The following is a 19,943-nucleotide window of genomic DNA, read 5'->3' on the forward strand; positions in this document are numbered from 1 at the left end:
ACCTTGTAAAAAAAAATGTTCCCCACTGCCACCACCTCCCACAAATTCCCATTTAACTGCCTTAGTAAATTTTAGTGGGAAAAAAAACAGCCAATCAACCAAAGTTATCAGGGAAACAATGTGTCATATGGGTGTAGAAAGACTAATTGCATGCATACAGAATATTCACCATCTTAGTTTAGCATGTTAGCATACTAACCTTTTCTAATTAGCACTAAACACAAAGTAGAGTTGAGGCTGTTAATAATGTCATTAGTTTTTGGTATTTAGACATAAACCAAATCATAAATTCCACCTGATGATGAAGCAATTGAAAAAGTCACAGGGCCACCAAAGTTATTACGATTAATTGGTAGGGGGACATAAACGTCTGCACCATCAATTGCTATCAAGACATTTTTAAATGAAAGCCAAAAATGTCAACCTGCTGGTGGGCATTAGAGGTAATTCATTAGTATTCGTCCTCTGGGCACTGTGGATATCTGAACAAAATTTCATGAAAATTGATGTTGTATTTCAGTGGGGACAGGCTGACATTAGGATACTATCCTTTGAGCCATGTGTAAATGTGTCATCTATGTTTGCTATCATCCATCATGAATCAGGTAACCTTTGAATCCTAACTTAACTTTAAACTATTGTCCAGAAAGACAAGCCAAAACAAGTCTTTTGTTTGTTCACAATTTAATCATTATATAAAGAGCAAAGATTGAGACAGTCATCGGTCCACTTTCTCAGAAATGCTGTAAATAGCTGCAGGCTTGGAAGTATCAGTGACAATCATTATGCCGGAGTTTGAGTGAGTACTTATGTTTTTCAGCATTGTTCATCTTTGAAGCTCATCGTCAACTCAGATCCTGAGGACAGTGGAGAATGAGATTTGATCAGATTATTATTGTTGTGACCGAACTGTATCTGACCTGTGTGAACCTTTGCAGTTTGACCGCTCAGGTCTGGACCTGGCCCCAGTTTTGCCATTTTGAAGGAGGCATAGCGGCCTCAGCAACGTGTTTCTCTTCTTTTTATTTAATTATGACTAGCAACCAATGGTGAGAGTAATTAACACCACCCACTATGCTGGACTTTGGACCAAAGTTAATCACAATTTAATCAAAATAAATCAATAAGTGATTAGGGAAAAATTCTATCAGCCCAGATTCTACCAATTAATCAAATACATTAACTCTCAGACCTGAAATTAAACACATTCTCAAACTCAATACTTCAAATCAGTAAGTGTCTCTTTCTGCGGAGTATTTTTGACATATTTTGTTCTGTGCTGACTCCTCTGTTTGACAAGAAGCACATGATGGATGCGTGGAAAAGCACAGGTGTTACTAATAACATTACTGAACGCTCTGTTCTGTTTGACAGCTGCATGGAGTTTAGCCATCGTTATTTTATTGTTTACACCTGCGCCTTTCTGATTGTGACATCTCAAAATATCTTGTTTAAAAAGACCAGAACTAAAAAAGAAGTTATGTAACAGCTCTTTCCTTCTTCTTCCGTCTTCCTGTCTCCTGCGTTTGTGCCGTTGAGCTCCACTGTTGACCAAGAACTATTAAAAATACATAGCAGTGCCATACGGCATGCTGATATAAAACAGTAGAGGTTATGTTTCACTGGAAAACTGAAAAGGGGATTCTGAAGAAACAAATCTGTAGGCATTTCTCACATGACTAGAACCTACCACCTGTTCAGGTGAGCAAATGGTGAGCTAAACCTTTAAAGAATACACTATGCCAAAAAAAATATAAATTTGTAAGATCTCCAAATTACTGATGACATCACTTTTTATAAAAGAATATTTTATTTTTTATTTACAAACCAAGAAAATCCATTTCCAACAACTGATAATGATACACAAAAGAAGCAATATACATATTTATATATATTGAAAGTAGGACAAAAATATTTTAAAAATAAGTTATTAAAATGTATGGGATAAAGACATCACAATTTTTCTGTGTCAGTCATGAGTGACAGAACTTAATAGGAAGTAATATACTGCAGGGCAGTTTTACCCTTCTCTCACAACCTCACAGTCACTGCAAGACTGGTGATGCAAACTGTTTTCAGGGCCTAGTGAAAAGGGAGGGAAGCAGCATTTTAAAGGGGAGTCGATAATTCTTAAAATATAAAACCAACCTTATTCATTAACTTTCATGAGATTTTACATATTCAGTAAATCATTTAAAAATAAAAACTGGTATATTTCCTGATATCAGGTTTACCTCTAAGAAGTTATCATTTTATTCTGACTAAAAATCATGGTCACAAAGAAATGAAGCTTAAATTATAAATTGAATGCAAATGGAAAAACATTTTTCAAATTCTAGTAACTATTCATATGCTACTGTAATCCCACTGAGCACCTCAGCAGCTGCACAGCTCCTGCAGAGACCACAAGAGTGAGTGACCTTCAGTCCTGAAACTCTACACACAAGCATTCATATGACAAAATAGGTCATGATTTACTGACATCCAAAGACCGTCCAGGCTGTGCACCCCTCAGTGTGTCCGTGAGGGAACCTCAAGTGACAGATGCCAAACCCCAACAGCACACTGGTGCAGTGGCGGCAGCTTCACACCAGAGGTCAGACTTGAGCTGTGCATCAAATACACCATTTTATGGAGGGCTACCTTAACTGCTGAATGAACTGAAGAATAAAATAGAAATTAAGGGTTTAGGTTAGAGATCGTGGAACATTGGATTTGTCAATTCAAGCATCGAATAATATATAGCCATACAAAACAAGTCTTAGGTCCTAAGTTTTATACTGATTATACACACTGGCCATTTGATTATCTTTACTAAGTAAAAGCATTCAAGCATGAAACAGTTTTTTTTTTTTTTAAATTCTCTTGCATGTTGAAAAAAAACATTGTCATTAAATTAAATTCAAAAGCTCTGTTTTTAATATACATGCACATAAAGAAGAGGTGCACTGTCCCTGGTTTGCTCTCTTCTCTCACTGCCACCCATTAGAAATCAGTCATGCAGACCACTGAAAGGTAAATCTTATGATCTGGGTCATATTTGTTCATATAAGGGTGGGTGTGTGTGTGTGTGTGTGTGTGTGTGTGTGTGTGTGTGTGTGTGTGTGTGTGTGTGTGTGTGGTAAATTTCATAACTTCTGCTCCCAGAGACTCAGATTTATCAGAGTTAAAATCTCTGGCGCCCCCTCCTGGATGATCTAAGAATAGATTTGAACATCTACACCCTGGTAACATGAATTAAAAATCTATTTTGAGTGAACAATCAGAGTTATGTCTAAATAAAGTAGTATCTATATCGTTTTTAAAAGTTATGATAATTTGTTTAATAAAAATATCGGCTAATAAATAAATGATAATAAATCAAATACAATAAATCAGATAGGTGTAAAATCACTGCAGTGTGTCTGAAAATATTTCTGTAAATTTCTATAATAATATTCCTGTGATATCATTCAACAAACCTTTAATCTGCTCGATTATTAATGAAAATATTCTTGTTACAAATGATCATGACCTTTTACTACTTGCGTTTGTTCTGTGCAGAGATAGAAGGGAAAACTCCACCAGCGCCCTCCCCATCTACCACCACCTCCGAGAGTGCGAGAGGACAAGGATATGGTGACATAACGTCATTGACGTAATCATCGACATTGATTTGCAAAATAACACATTTTCGCACAGAATTATTTTTCTTGAACATTATTCACGTTCCCCTGATTGAAATGAGTCAAAAATATTTACAGTAGTTGTTTGTTTATTTACAGCCATGCTCTGTTTTCAATAGACTCTCACATGGAATGAAGCAACAGGAGACTATGACACTATTCAAATCTTTTCCAACAGGTCTCACCCACACACCTTGGTTCAAAGTCATGGTCATTTTACATAATGATTGTGGTGGAGTGACCCACTGTGCGGTAATAATGAGTGATAGTGGAGCCATCTACTGCAGCAGCAAACAATCCTCTAGAGTGTCTTGGTCCGGGAGAATCAAGTGAGAGGTCAGAGGAAGAGGACAATGTGTGTGAGTGTGTGTGTGTCTGTGTGTGTACAGTTATGTTTAAGCATGTCTTTGAGGAAGAATTGCTCTGGAGACAGAAACAATCCTCCTGCATTCAAACATCAGTGGGAGAAACACACTAAAAAGGTTGAAACAGCATAATGAAGCTAAACACAGGAAACCTGTTGCTCCTGCTTCCAGATAAAACATGCTCTCTTGTTACTAGCCTTAGGTTTCCTCTTTAATTTCCTCTTAAGTAGCTTAAAGCTGCTATCCTAAATATTTTTGGGGGGTAGTAGTAGTTGCAGTAAACATTGTGCGTGAAGTCACAGACCTTAAAACAAACAGGACACTAAAACACTGTAGAGTTTGGAGGAACTTCAGGATCAGGTGATTCCCAGACTTACCATTTAAAGTCATCTTTTTCCACAGTGTCTGACACTAATGATTGACTTTAACCTTTATTTATACAGGGGGAAGTCCTTGAGTGCAGTCTCTGCAGGAGAGCCCTGACTAATCAAATGAATAGTTCTAATCTGTAACAAAGCATCATATAGTTTATAAAGTGTATGCATAAAGTGCATTCTGTATGCAAAAATATTAGTTTGTAAAGTAACTAAAACTGTCATGTAAATGTAGTGGGGTCAAAAGTAAGTGGAGAAGAAATGTTAAGTGGCATTTCACTGCACTTTATTCACCTAATAATAACAACAACAACAACAACAACAGTATTCCACTGTGTTTACTCCCACCTTTCACTCAAATGTATTTTTTCCTCATCATTCTACATTGTCCCAGCGTGGCGACCACCCTGCATGCTGAGTTTCAACCTTCACCTGGATCCATGTGGACAGGAGGGAAAAGAAACACATCCTCAGACCACAAAACAACGGCCCCAACCTTTGGGTCCAGCTTCAGTCAGCTGACCAGGAACCAGCCAATCAGAAGTCGCGCGCTGTTGTAAATAAAGGGTTTGTGTGACTGTGAAAACATCCAACAGGATCGAAGAGTTTAACCGGACAGAAACATGACGGTGGAGACGAGAATCAGCGGTAAGTCAGGGATTCATCTCCCCGCGAACGTGTCGGTGGAGTCGGTGTTTGCTACATTTTAAGCTGAAGATGAGTAAAGTCTGTAGGACTGTAGCAATGATCCAGAGACGACAGCAGTGTCAGCACAGACCATAAAATACTGTTGCACTATTAGCTACTGTGTTCCTAACGTTGCATATTCTCTAAATGAAGCATGTTCTCTATAATATTCCTACGGGGTGTCTGTGATAGTTATTAGAAAACCCATATTTGACTGAGCACTAATTATTTTTTACTATTTTTCATTTTCATATAATTCATAAGAATAGTGTGGTTCAAACATTTTTCTCATTTAGTCTCATCACCAGTTAATAATTAAAAAAAATATTTTAATAAAATTATTTCAAAAATGATGTTAAAGAAAATCATATTCTTTGCATTGCTGAAGGTGTGGCTTGTTGAGAGTCTTAAATAATAATAATTTAAATCAATACAGTTTCTGTCAACTTACTAATAATGATTAAGTACTGGCTGTATTATTCCTGTAATATGTTTCAATTTAATAATCAGATATAGATAATGGCTGGATCGATGGATAAAAAGTATGTGGATGACTGTTATTAAGTTACTAAAGGCCAAACTTTGAACTTATTAGCAGCCAAAAATAAATAAATAACATGTAGGCTAAGTGTTTATCCCAGGGTAATATAACATATGCACCATATTTTTATCATTTCTGAAGCTGTAGCTTGGTGATTGTGTAAATTAATTACAATCAAAATCAATATAATTTGTGTCAAATTCATTTGCAGCAGCCTCTCAAATATGAAAACTTTCTTCTTTGATAATAAACTGAATATATTTGGTTGATTTGGACATTTTACAAACTCACCATGGGCTCTGGGAACTTGTGATGGACATTTTCTACAATTTGTTGACATATTACAGACCAAATGATTAATTTTACAGGCCAAATGATTAATCAAGAAAGTAATCTGTAGATTCATCCATAATTAAAATAAACATTGGCAGCAACTCTTTTTTATTCTTTTTTTTACCACTAAACTTTTTACTAGAAAATATTTCTTACTGAATTAAAAAGAAAGAGAGAGAGTGGATGTGGGGCAGGTTTTTATCCCCAAGAATTGGACTGAAAAAGTGGACTGTAAGGATGGATTATAACAAGATTATGTATAATCCTCCATCTGTAAATTTTGCACCAGGCTACACTGCACTCAGATGATTATCGTAACATGGAAAGATGCAAAAACAGTCAGAGAGGTAAAAACTGAATATGTTCATCGTGCTACATTTAACAGACTGTTTTATTAATTCACATTTTTAATGTAAAATAGTGTAAATCAGTGAAGGTTCAGCATATGAGATATGAGACAACAAAACAAAAGTTTTTTTTATGATCTGTATTATATTTATGAAAAAATGATCATATCCAGAATATTTTTAGTTTGCTGCAACTTTGACAAAATATTGACAAAACACACAAAATGATTGAATCATTATCGAGTTTTTATCGTGTTTTTTTAAATCCATCATTATTTTTCAAACCAGCTGGGATTAGGCCACCTTCCTTTTGAAAGGAACATTTAATCTCTAATCTTCTACCATCACTCATTTTGGGACAGTGCAGCTGTCCCATTTGCTTCCAAAATCATCCAGCTTAATACCATTTTAGAGGATTTTTCAATTAGTGTTGCTCAAAATGCAATTCGGTTTTTATTTGTAACAATAGACGATGGGGAAGCACATCGTCTTTTGTTACTCTCTTATGAACATGTTCTGATTCTACCTGAAAAATAAGAATAGACAGTTTACAGTGTGTTTATTATTGTGTTGCCAGACACGAGGGGAGCGGACAGCAGCAGCAGACAGGTAAGAACACAACACCTTTACAACCAAACACTCTGTTATTACTGTAATTCAGTAGAACAGATAGATGATCAGAAGCAGGCAGGGAAGCATCAACACATTAGGATGAGTCGCAGCGAACACAGGCTCAACCCTTATGGAGGATCTATTATGTATTTTGGCCTCATCTTTATTACGGCTGTCTGGTTTAATTTGTTGGATTACCTCTCTCTTTGGGTGGAGGCTGACATTAACCTCAGTTCCATCTAACTGAAAACGTAGGTGCTGTACAATATACAGTTTGTTAAGAAGACAGTTAATGTTATTAAAGTAAATTTCCATCCCGACGAGCACTAATTAATACATTATATTTGTCCATAAGGAAGATACTTTCAGACGTGTGCGGTGAAACATGCCTCTTGATGCTTAGAAGGAGTTACGAATCCTTTTCAGTACCTAAAGATAGCATTGAATTGTTGCGTCAGAGTTGCATCAGAGGCTTTTAAACCTTCCCAGGGAAGCAGCACAGTTTTGGCACGTCTTCAGGAACCTTGCATGGTTTATTGTACTTATTTGTCATGTTGTTCTCTGAATCCGAGGCAGTCAGGGGTGTAAAATCCAACACTGTTACTGTGATGGTTTGCCAAAGCAAATATTTGAAGCTTAGGTTTTGCTCATCTAAAACAATGTGACATGTAGATGAATGTCTTTGAGCAAGGGTTGATGTTTTATAGTCATATAGTTAACAGTTTTTCATTAATCATATAAACTACTGACCATCATTCAAATCTCACGTTGGCATCGGAAAGTATTTAAAACGTTGTAGAGGTAAACTCAGTAATGACACGCAGCCTTTTGTCACCACTGATATGTATTATTGCATGGACTTATTTCTCTGTATATTTATCCACCTTTCAGTTTTTCTCTGTTATCTATCTGCAAGGCTCTTTGAAAAGCAGCTGATTTCTGTTTAAAACACTTGTTCTATAAAGCTGATCTGACCTGACTTGTCTAACCAACAAAGCCTCCTCCTCACTGCTTTGTGTTGACTGCGGCTTCGTGTGAACGGCGCTGTTTTCCTTGTTGTTCTTCAGGACGGGCTCGACCTGACGAGTTGCATTTTTTTCCCTGAGCAACTTTATGGAGCCCTGCGGGGAGCAGAGAGAGGATGGCTAAAGTGCACTGTGTTCTGGGAAATATTTACAGCATGTTTGTGTGTCCTTTTTGGGGATTTTACAGACAGGCAGTAAATAAAATGCCCTCATCTGGCTGTTTGTGTCTGTAAGATGTGATTGTTTAGTTGCATGGTTGTGTTTGTGGCTCTAAAAAAAAATAAAAAATAAAAAAATGAACAGACAGCTAAGTACTGAGACCAACATGACATTTGCGTAACATTGTTCCCACTGTTGTCATGGCTGGGCTAAAGGCAGCTGGGGTAAAAGCTGGCATTTTAGAAAGTCTGGTGAATGTGACATCAATCCCCGGACTTAAATCCTGCTGATCCAGTTTGTGTGGCTGGCTCAGACTTTACTCTTACTAGATGCAATGTGTATGTTGCTAGATACATTTGATCATTTTACATTCACTATTCAAGATACAAAAAAAATATTTGTATCTGGATCATCTGCAGCAGAAGATTGATCTTAAATTAATCTATGGTAAAATTGCAAGTGACGTTAAATGATAATAATAATGATGATGTTAAATATGTTACAATACATTCATTTTCTTTACGACAGATTCCTTATTAAAATGGCGCACATTGTTGTCTTGTCAGCACTGCCGGCATTCAGATTCTCAAACAATACAGACCACATGGACTCAACAGAAATGGAAAAGTACCTTAAATCATAGTTTGAGTGTTTAGTAGGTTTAGAGGTTTGAATTGATCTTGATGTAAATCAACAGCAGCTTGTAGATACCTATATTTGCACATTTATTATTTCTACTCTGTTTAAATCTCATCATTTCTGTCAACTTGCTGCCTTATAGTTAAACAAGTCTGTTATTATGGATGTAAAAATGAGATTTGACTCTTTTGATTCACTGATTTTATGTAATAATTGAAAATATACTTCAGTACTTATAATCATCAGGACTAAGAAACTGGAAAGCCAAATGTCTTATTCCCTCTCTGCATGATGGTTTATTATCTCTCTGAGGACCGATGGTGCTAAATGCCTCACCCTTTATGAAAACATAAGCCAACACAAAGAAAAATATTATTTTTCGCGTAGATCAGCGTTTCACCTGCAACTGAATAGACCCAAGACTCTGTAACTGGTTTCAGTCACAGCCTCAGTATTGTTTCATAGACATTTCTACACCGTAAGATGTTTTTTGTGGGAAACGCTGATGTAGCTCAACATCATGAGATTGCACAGTGTCAACAGGGGTTATACACAGGAGGGCTGATACACAATTGTTGCTTTTTCTCTGCTCAGGAGGGCCCCGGAGGACTGTGGGACTCTGTGAAGAAAGCTGCGTTTGTCATCGGATCGGGAATCTTATTCTTGGCCGCATTTGGCAACTCACTGACATGGTAGGATCTCCTTACACGGTACAGTATTACCACACAACAGACCGGCAGTTTGTCCTGAAATGAACCTGAGATGAGCCTGAGGAGAGGCAGCGCCACAGTAATGCACAATAGAAAGGGGAAAAGAAAAGAAGGAAAGAAAGAAAGAAAGAAAGAAAGAAAGAATAGAAAGAGACAGATACGGGATAATTACAGGAGAGGGCATGACATGAGTTGAAGTTGCGTTACATCACAGTAATGTGATGGGTCGGGGAGTGACATGACGTGAGGGAACTAAACGTGATGGAAGGAGATGTGACAGGACAGGGCATTATGGGACAGGGAATGACAGGACAAGTGGCATTACTGGTATGGAAAGGAGAATGTGTTCAAGGAAGTTGTTAGGGTGTCACCAGGTTTTTGCTGGGTATCTGTTGTGAGTGTTTTGCCTAATAGCACGTAGCTTGGTATTTACTCAACTGCTACAGCTTTTTTGGGCCTTTACTAGGTGGTTGTTGGGACACTTCAAAGCCTGAGGGTCTTTGAGAGTGAGGCCTGTATTTCAGACCATGGAGAAAGACAGTGTCTTGGAAAGAGCCAGATGTACACACCTTTTCAATTAATTGGGTCCTTTTTAAAATTTTTTATTAACCAGATCCAAAGTTGGTGCCCTAATGTGTGTGAATGTGTTTGAGGCTTAACATTAGTTTTAACCATGTAAGAAAACCATCACCTGACGCTGATTCCCCCCTTCAGGCATCTTCAGAGATTCTGGGGAGCTTCAGGAGATTTCTGGCAGAACTTGTGGACCAAGCTGTACTTGGCATTTGAGGGTCACGATACTGCTTTGTTCTACTTGGGTGAGAAACAACTGTTTTAGTTTTGTTCATTGTGCAGAAAACTGATCTGCAGAGGAACACACTGAAACCAACAGACATTTATTGGCATAACAGAGAGATCTTTATCAGGCCGTGATCAAACATAGCGATCTGTTTCCTCCATGATAACAGCTTGAATGACTGCGTCTGCTTTGTATCAGCACATACTTTGTATTCTTGTGACATGGGTGGTTTCCTGGATCTATATACTGTAACTTTCCATTTTAGAATCTGGCTTATCACAACCAGAGGAAGTTTTCCCAGGAGCACTATGAAATATACAAATACACAAATATAGATTGCACACATGACTTCATCTCCCCTGAGATGCCAGCAGGGCTTTGTTTTCAAAATGATGCAGTTTCACAAAAGGATACCTCATAAGGTAGCTGCCACAGAGGAAACGCCATGTTTCATTTCATGCTGTAGCATTGAAATCAGTTTGTTCAGCTCTGTGTATCAAGTCACGACCTCTTGTGTCAACTTACTCATTTTTATGATGCAGCCATCACGTTGTGCCATAAACTGGTCAGCTGTTTTTGCACAATGGAAGTTATTCCTCTATTGGATATTATCTATGTAGGATGTTCTGTGTATTACAAGATAAGGCAAATATATTACGTGATAATGAATTATGTGACAGTAATGCATCGCAGAGCCACAAACACAGTGCAGTAAAAACAACTTCACATAGTGCAATCCTGCTCCTGATTTTATATTTGGCTCAAAAATAAAAATAAAAAAAACAGGCCCATCTTCAGGCCCAGGCCAGGCGCTGTCATGTTGTCCCACGCTGACAGTGGCCTTGTTTTTCCCTCTACAGGGACCATGTTAATCCCCAGCGTGGCCTTCTGGGCTTCCAATGGTCTGCTGCTATTGGTGGACATCACTGGTAAACCCTCCTTTATCACTCGCTACCGCATCCAGGTGGACAAGAATAACCCGGTAGGCTCCAGTCTCACACAGTGATTGTCATTATTAGTTTTTTTGCTCCATATCTTGGTTCAATTTTGTTTTCTATTTTACAGTTTTTCCTTCAGTTTCACTATATAAAGATTTTAAGTGTCATTATTTTTCTAATCTTACTTTCCTATGAGTTAGTATTTGCAGCCAGTTACACTTGTGAAAAAGATATGTAATGAAAGCAGGATGTTTTACAGTTTAACAATAAACTTTATTGTCCCAAATGACATCAGTGCACTGACGGTGAACTTCACTGTGAATTAAATTTAAAAAAAAAAAAAATATATATATATATATATATATATATATATATATATATATATATATATACAGTATATTTAATTTTAATGAAAACCAAGGATCAAATATACATAAAATGCTGCCTACATAACTTGACTTGACCCGAGCATTTCCACTGCATTATTGCTTCTGAATAAAAGTATTCATAATAGCACATATCGGAGAATGTGTATCTTCTAGACACTTATGTTTATGGCCCCTTTTTAACCTCTGGCACAGTAACTGCAATCGTTTTCAGCTATTGTTGTGTAATCAGAATAGAAATAATTTTATGGCCTTTTATGTAGCGAAGGATAATAAATCCATCTAATCTCCTTCTCCTCACACTGATATCGATATTCACTGAGCACTCTTAAGTACGCTTGAACTGAGCATGAACGAATGGATGGATAGATGAAAATGGACTCAATCCTTTTGACAAGAAAACAAGAAAACATTTAAATGAGCTTTATCGGTTGTTTGTTGGCAAACCTGTTTTTTAATTTAATAGGGAAGAAGCTCTTAGTCATGGTTGGAAAATACAGTGATAGTCACATCACTGACATCACATTGATTATCAGAGCCCAAAAGTACCTCAGGACAATAAATAACTGAATGAATAAATGAGCGCTATGATGAATAAATAAATAAATAAATAATTTTAAAGTTTGGCAAAAAAAAAAAAAAAAAACTTAAATCTGATTGAACTGATTTATTCTGTAGTTCTTTACATTAATATGTCTATGTATTTCCTAACGATTTATTTCTTTATATTATTATTTTTAGACTTATTTCCATATTTTGTTTTTTGTTTTTTTACTAATTTTTATATTTATTTATTTCCCTAAATGCTTTGATCTTCACAGTCACAGTAATCATGGGTTTTTTGTTTTGCATATAATGTGATAGATTTTTAAATTAAAACAACTAATCAATTAGTGAAAGAAATCTTATCCTAATAAAACAAAATGCTAATATTTTCTCTTTTGTGTACGTGCATGAACACTTGTACATGCACAAATACGTATTGCCTTCATTGTTGCAGATGTTATGTCGACATGTCCATCTGACCAAAGTCTTCTCGCTGTGTTTGATAAACAGATGTTGGTTGGACTGCAGCCTGGCATTTCTGATAACCCTGACAACGTAATCAGATTATTGATAACCTTTCAAAAATTAGAACCAATAAGGCAGTGCACAGGAAGCTCATGCTCTCTAATGAAAGAAAAATATCCTCAGCTGATTTCAAAAGACAGTGTGTTCAGGTTTACTAATAATCAAACTGCTTTTCACATGAGCTTGTTATCTTCACAAATGGCTCCACTCAGCTGTGCATGTACTGTAATGTGTCTGTCTCCTTTATAGGGTGATATAAATTTTCATAACTTAACATTTCTCTTTGTCCCAGTCAGTAGTAATAAGGTGATGTCAAGCATCATATCTTGTATGATGAGATAATCTGTGACAAACTGCTGGGTCATCAAGTGTCCTGTGGCTTTCTATGGTCCATTAGTCCGAGGGCAGATACTGCAGATCGCTGACCGACAATAAACTGACTGAACCTGAGCCATATTAGTCATAAACAAAGCTAGGATGAGCTGTTGTGTAGCAACAATAAAACTTACACAACACTGGTTGTGTAGTTTATCAGTCTATCTGCATGTTGAATTCACTGATTGGAATCACATTTCCGAGTCCTTGGCTGTCGTCACCTTTTTAGAATGAGAAGTTTTAGATGACAACACCCAATGAGGGGTAATGACACTGTGCACTAGTTAAGTCATTGTTTTTGGTATAAAACCTACAAAACAAGTGCACCTCACTGCCTGTATCATTTGTTTGCAGCTTTAGACTACTGGGGTTTTCAAGTTTAGTTGCAGTATGTCTGAAATATCGCTAAACAACAACTAACTTAAAATGCCTTATGTTTAAGGTCACTATGGGTCATTTTGAAAACAACACATGCCAACCATTTCCCAAACTAGGTCACAGATTTGTACGTCGATAAATGTAGTTTTCCAGACAGCTGTTGGTGTCTGTTCAGTTCACTATAGCAAATAAATCAAATCAATCACTAACAGAGACTGTACTGCAGGGTATAGGTTATCTGTCACTGTAAACAGGACAACCTGTGTTTTACAGCTTTATCACACAAGACATTTTGACACGTGGGAAAAGAACAATAAAATTAATGAAATTAATTAATTCCATTCAGCTGCTTCAGTTTCAGGGTCCTGGTGTTTCTTATTGTGACACTTGAAAACAGCATCTGTGCCTTTCCTCCTATGACAAATCATAATGTGCTGAAAAAGGTCAGTTCTTAGGCTGTTGTGTTTGTACTTTATGAAACACACGTGTCGTTACAAAACAGTTAATATATGTAAACTTCATACACAAACAGCACATGTGCTCACACAAACACACTCCCACAAAGCTCCTGATATGTCCATGTGTTTATAACCAGGGTACAAAGTTTAATGATAAAAAGTAATGGCGATTGTCATGTACACACAAACTCGAGCCTCCTTTTAAAAAATCTGATTCAAGAAGTTTTCATTAGCGTGTCTGAATTTTCGAAGGTAATTTACTATAAATTTTTTCCCGCTGTTTGAGCTCCTGATATTGATTCTAACTTGTAAACATAGAAACGTGACTTTTTCTGTGCAGAACATACACTCTTACATCTTGTTTTAAAGCGTACTCACCAAACAGCACCATTAAAACACTTAGATCTTGTTTAAATTCAAATAATAATCTTTATTTACTTTATTTTGGAAATGCATGATATATCAAACAATATTAAAATATCAAGTAAAAAAGTAAATATAAGTAACAGAGTAAAATGAAGATAATAAAGTAAATTAAAAAAATTAAGATGAGGGAGATAATTTAAGAAATCACTTGAAAGCCATTCAAATTAATTCTGATATGAGCCTTAAAACTTGTCAGAGACTGATCTCTCAGACCAGACTTTAAATGTTTAAGTATACATCTAGTTGTCTTCTTATTTCTCAAAATAAACCAAAAACTTTTGAGCTTGAAAGTCACAAAATGACAGCAAGTTTTCCAAATGAATGTCATTTAATGCAAAATAAGTATATTTATCATTCATTTTAAAATAATTCCAACAGAAATACTGTCACACATGATAATGCTTACTTTTAGAGATTGTAGCTAGTATTGACCTCTTCCCTCATTCTCCAGGTGGATCCAGCTAAGCTTCGCCATGCAGTCAAGTCTGTCATCTTCAACCAGGTGTTCATCTCTGGGCCCATGGTGGTGGTGTGTTACCACCTGATGTCCTGGAGGGGGGACCCCTGTGGCCCTGAGCTGCCCACCTTCCACTGGGCCCTGGCAGAGCTGGCCATCTTTTCCATGTTAGAGGAAGTCATGTTTTACTACTCACACAGGTAAGTATCGTTCATTTGAATTACTGCCACCTAGTGGTAAGAGTGACGGGTGTGAACGTGAAGAAAATTGATGGCCTGACAGAGCCACTGGCACGGCTGTTAACTTTTATTCTTGTCAAAAAATGTATCAGTGATCAGTTATTTTCATCATCATCTTCCTCGTCTTCTTCTCTCTCAGGCTGTTCCACCAGCCCGGCCTCTACAAGCATTTCCACAAGCAGCACCACGAGTGGACCGCTCCCATCGGAGTCGTCTCCATCTACGCTCATCCTCTGGAGCATGTGGTGAATGATCCCCTCCTGCTTTTCACTTCATCTTCTATATCTGCCTCTGCCACATTCTTGGCCTCTCTGGATTTGAGCATTATAGTATTTATTTCACTGTCAATGTCAGATTACTGCAAATTATTTAGAGATAATTTATATCCCTGATCTGGCGAGTCTGCAGTGGTATTGTGTAAAACAGATCAGTGTAGGATCTTCTCTCCTCATTGAGTCTCAAACAAGCTGCAGCTGTCACAGATAAATCACGTGTTTCCTTTTCACATCTGGAATCTGCACAAACCCGATCCTGAAAACAAATCTGAACTCACTGTGCTTGTCTACAGCTTGGATCAGCTGTTGAAAGTGTGATGCTGAGTCTATTTCACCTCTGGTTAGGATTTTAAAAGTCTTCTTCTTTGCTGTTAGATCTCCAACACGCTGCCAGTGGTGATCGGACCCGTGATCCTGGGCTCCCACCTGTCAACCACCACCCTCTGGTACTGTCTGGCTCTGGTCAGCACCACCATCTCCCACTGTGGATACCACCTCCCCTTCCTGCCCTCCCCAGAGTTCCATGACTTCCACCACCTCAGGTGAGTCCGCCTGCCCACTCCTCCAGGAGTGCTTCTAATGGGATTTAATTGTCTATAATTTTTATTAATTTTTTTTAAAGTATTTTATTCTTTAAAAATCCAGGAATATATAACTGTTGAATATTTAAAACTTGATACCATCAGTTTTAGAGACTTTGTTATTGTGCTTGTCTCAGAAGGACGTTGTTTACTGTATCTTCTCTCAGCATGAAACATAAACTCCTGAACGTGTAGGGACATAAAATCAGTTGAAACTTATTGGCCGGTGACATACTGTGTATGTCACCGGCCAATGTGAATTGGCTGGTGTGAATCTGTGTTTCAGTTCTGCCTGACTTCCATTTCCATTGGTTCCTACAGAAGATGTTAATCTTTAAAAACGGGTCATGAATATATAGTTTCATTTTTTTTTTCAAGGCTAAATCATTTTCTCAGACATTTGCTTAAGCAAATGTTTCTCAAACAGGACTGAACACCATATTTATCTGGGACCCTTTTCAGCTGCAGATTAATAAACTTTTGTTAGTCTAGTGACTATTTACAGGAGAAGGGTGGGATTAACTCAAAATAAACTACAGTGTGTGTTTTGCATAGTAATGAGGAACATGCCATCTAGTGGAATGATGTGGCTCATTGATACGTTTCTAATATTGTTTGGACAAGAGAGAGCTTTATGAGACAAAGGACCTTTGCTAGACAGAACCATTTGTTACTTCAGTGTTGGTTTCTTGTAGCGAAAGAATATACACTTTACTTTTAAGGGTCTTTTCTTCATGAATGACTGTGATAACTTGTCCCAGTGATCCCAGTGTTTTAAATGTTAGTTTTCATTCATGTGTAGAATCTCCCTCCTTAATAATTGTACTCACGTCCTTCCTGGCTCCAGGTTCAACCAGTGTTTTGGGGTCTTCGGTGTGCTGGACAGGCTCCACGGCACCGACACCAAATTCAGGCAGACCAAGCAGTATGAACGCCACACCCTGCTCACCAGCTTCACCCCACTGATGGAGAGCATCCCTGACTCACCCAAGAAGGGCCAGTGATGACCTGTGACCCTTGACCTCTAACCTCAGGCACAGGCCTGGCCATGTTTGGGAATACCACCAAGATACATGGAGACAAAATTCCCAATCAACTTTAAAATGACAATTACATTTTAATTATTTTAATCCAGAATAGCTGTTGATCAGTTTCCAACTGTGAACATCTGCCCAGACTCTGTGATCATCAGCTTCATTAATACTTAACCAGATGTCCGTTAATCTTCGCATTTGCTTCATAAATTCATGAGGACCAAAATATACAATACCTTTGTTTAGCACTCAGTTTCTTGCTCAGGTAGATTTAATAATTTGGTGGTTGATGTGAGTGAAGACAAATAATTTCACCTCAGTTATGTCTTTACTCTTTCTATCCTCTCTGGTTAAAGGTTAAAGGAAACTCTGCAGTATGAATAAACCACTCCAGTTGGTGTGAAGCACCTGAGATGTGGGTGTGAGAGAAGTCCATTATGCTGCGTTCACAGCTTCCAACATTCCTGAATAATGACAGAGTTACAGTGAATCAGCCTCAGTTTACAAATCAGCCACTCAACACATTCATAGTGTTCTTTATGAATCTTGGCTTTAACACCAGTTATGATAAGTATATTTTTGAATACTGTTTGTATTGTTATGCATCAATTCTTACAAACAGATTTTGTATTTTAAATAATGTTTATCCCAGCTCACAAGCCTAGACTCTTCTGCTGCATTCACTTGCTGTTAGAACAGTGGATACATTTGCACTTTTCATTTTCGTAGCACTTACACATACCCCTGAATATTCAATGTGTCTTTTTGCTCTACAGATGACCTGTACGAAGGAGAAATGAATGAATGTTGAATGTTATGTTTGATTACTAAAAATAAAAAGAAAAGAAATCTTGCTACTGTGACTGATGCAATGTCAAGAATGTTTTGACTGGACTTCTTAATATTATTAAAACATTTTAAAAAACGGATTCTCATTTTTTCCCCAAATTTGCTTTAGTGATGGGACAACTCACATTATTCACTCACATATTATTTGAGACATGAATATAAACGATCTCTCTAAACTTAATTGACTCTCACAATAGAAGTGATCACTCAACAGTTGCTGTGTTTGATTTTTTTTTCGTGCGTTTTGTGTTTTTGTGTTTTTTTTCTTTATTGAAGCAAAGCAAAAAGTCAGTAAATGTAAGGCATGAACGATCATAAAATGTCATAGTATAGCAAGACTAAAAGACTCACTATACTAAGGTATGAAAACGTCAGATAGTTAGGCATAAAGAGTGATAATGTCGGTATAATAAGGCATAAAAAATCAAAATGACATAGTATAGGTAAGGCATAAAAAGTGATAAAAATGTCATAGTATAGTAAGGCATAAAAAGTGATAAAAAGGTGATACTTTAGTAAGGCATTGGACTTCATAGTACAGTCAGGCATAAAAAATTTATAAAAATGTCATAGTACAGTCAGGCATAAAAAGTCAATATAATAAGAAATAAAAAGTGATCAAAACAATATAGTATAGTAAGGCATATATTGTCATAAACTTCAAAGTTTAATAAGGTGTTAAAAGTGATGAAAACATCATAGTATAATAAGGCATTAAACATGATAAAAAAAAGTAATAGTACAGAAAGGCATAAAAAGTCATAAAAAGGTCATAGTATAATAAGGCATAAAAATTCATAAAAATGTCATAGTATAGTAAGGCATAAAAACATCATAGACAGTAAGGCATAAAAACAGCATAGTATAGGTAAAGCATAAAAAGTGATAAAAATGTCATAGTATAGTAAGGCATAAAAAGTGATAAAAACGTCGTAGTATATTAAGGCATAAAACATCATTGTACAGTAAGGCATAAAAACGTCATAGTATGGTATGGGGTAAAAAGTGATAAAAACGTCACAGCATTGTAAGGCATGAAAATGACAGTATAGTAAGGCATAAAAAGTGATAATAACATCATAGTATAGTAAGGCATAAAAAGTGATAAAAACATCATAGTATAGTAAGGCATATAATGTCATAAAACATCATAGTATAGTAAGGCATAAAAAGTCATGAAAACGATGAAGTAAATTCAGTTATGAAAATGACATAGTATAGTAAGGTATAAAAAGTGATAAAAACATGATAGTATAGTGAGGCATGAAAATGACATATTACAGTAAGGCATAAAAAGTGATAAAAACATCATAGTATAGTAAGGCATATGAAGTGTTAAAAACATCATAGTATAGTAAGGCATAAAAAGTGATAAAAAAATCATAGTATAGTAAGGCATAAAAAGTCATAAAATAGTCATAGTATAGTAAGGCATAAGAAGTGATAAAAACGTCATAGTATATTAATGCATAAAACGTCATAGTATAGTAAGGCATACAAAGTGTTAAAAACATCATAGTATAGTAAGGCATAAAAAGTGATAAAAACATCATAGTATAGTAAGGCATAAAAAGTGATAAAAACATCATAGTATAGTAAGGCATAAAAAGTGATAAAAACATCATAGTATAGTAAGGCATAAAAAGTCATGAAAACGATGAAGTAAATTCAGTTATGAAAATGACATAGTATAGTAAGGTATAAAAAGTGATAAAAACATGATAGTATAGTGAGGCATGAAAATGACATATTACAGTAAGGCATAAAAAGTGATAAAAACATCATAGTATAGTAAGGCATATGAAGTGTTAAAAACATCATAGTATAGTAAGGCATAAGAAGTGATAAAAACGTCATAGTATGTTAATGCATAAAACGTCATAGTATAGTAAGGCATAAAAAGTGTTAAAAACATCATAGTTTAGTAAGGCATAAAACGTCATAGTATAGTAAGGCATACAAAGTGTTAAAAACATCATAGTATAGTAAGGCATAAAAAGTGATAAAAACATCATAGTATAGTAAGGCATGAAAAGTGATGAAAACATCATAGGATATTAAGGCATAAAAAGTGATAAAAACGTCTTAGTATAGTAAGGCATGAAAATGACATAGTATAGTAAGGCATAAAAAGTGATAAAAACATCATAGTATAGTAAGGCATATAATGTCATAAAACATCATAGTATAGTAAGGCATAAAAAGTGATAAAAACATCAT

General features: G+C 36.3%; 1 protein-coding gene across 1 annotated transcript; it reads left to right on the top strand.

The window, feature by feature from the left end:
• Nucleotides 1–4,888: 4,888 nt before the first annotated feature.
• faxdc2 (fatty acid hydroxylase domain containing 2) lies at nt 4,889–17,803 on the top strand. Its single transcript, XM_056396732.1, has 9 exons — nt 4,889–5,052; nt 6,890–6,921; nt 9,342–9,439; nt 10,172–10,275; nt 11,117–11,238; nt 14,740–14,945; nt 15,124–15,229; nt 15,635–15,801; nt 16,688–17,803. Exons 1-9 carry the CDS (start codon nt 5,028–5,030, stop codon nt 16,842–16,844), a joined length of 1,017 nt encoding a protein of 338 aa, XP_056252707.1. The 5' UTR covers nt 4,889–5,027; the 3' UTR covers nt 16,845–17,803.
• The last annotated feature ends 2,140 nt before the right edge of the window (nt 17,804–19,943 follow it).

Source organism: Seriola aureovittata, chromosome 15, assembly GCF_021018895.1.
Source record: "Seriola aureovittata isolate HTS-2021-v1 ecotype China chromosome 15, ASM2101889v1, whole genome shotgun sequence".
NCBI classification, from domain to species: Eukaryota; Metazoa; Chordata; class Actinopteri; order Carangiformes; family Carangidae; genus Seriola; species Seriola aureovittata.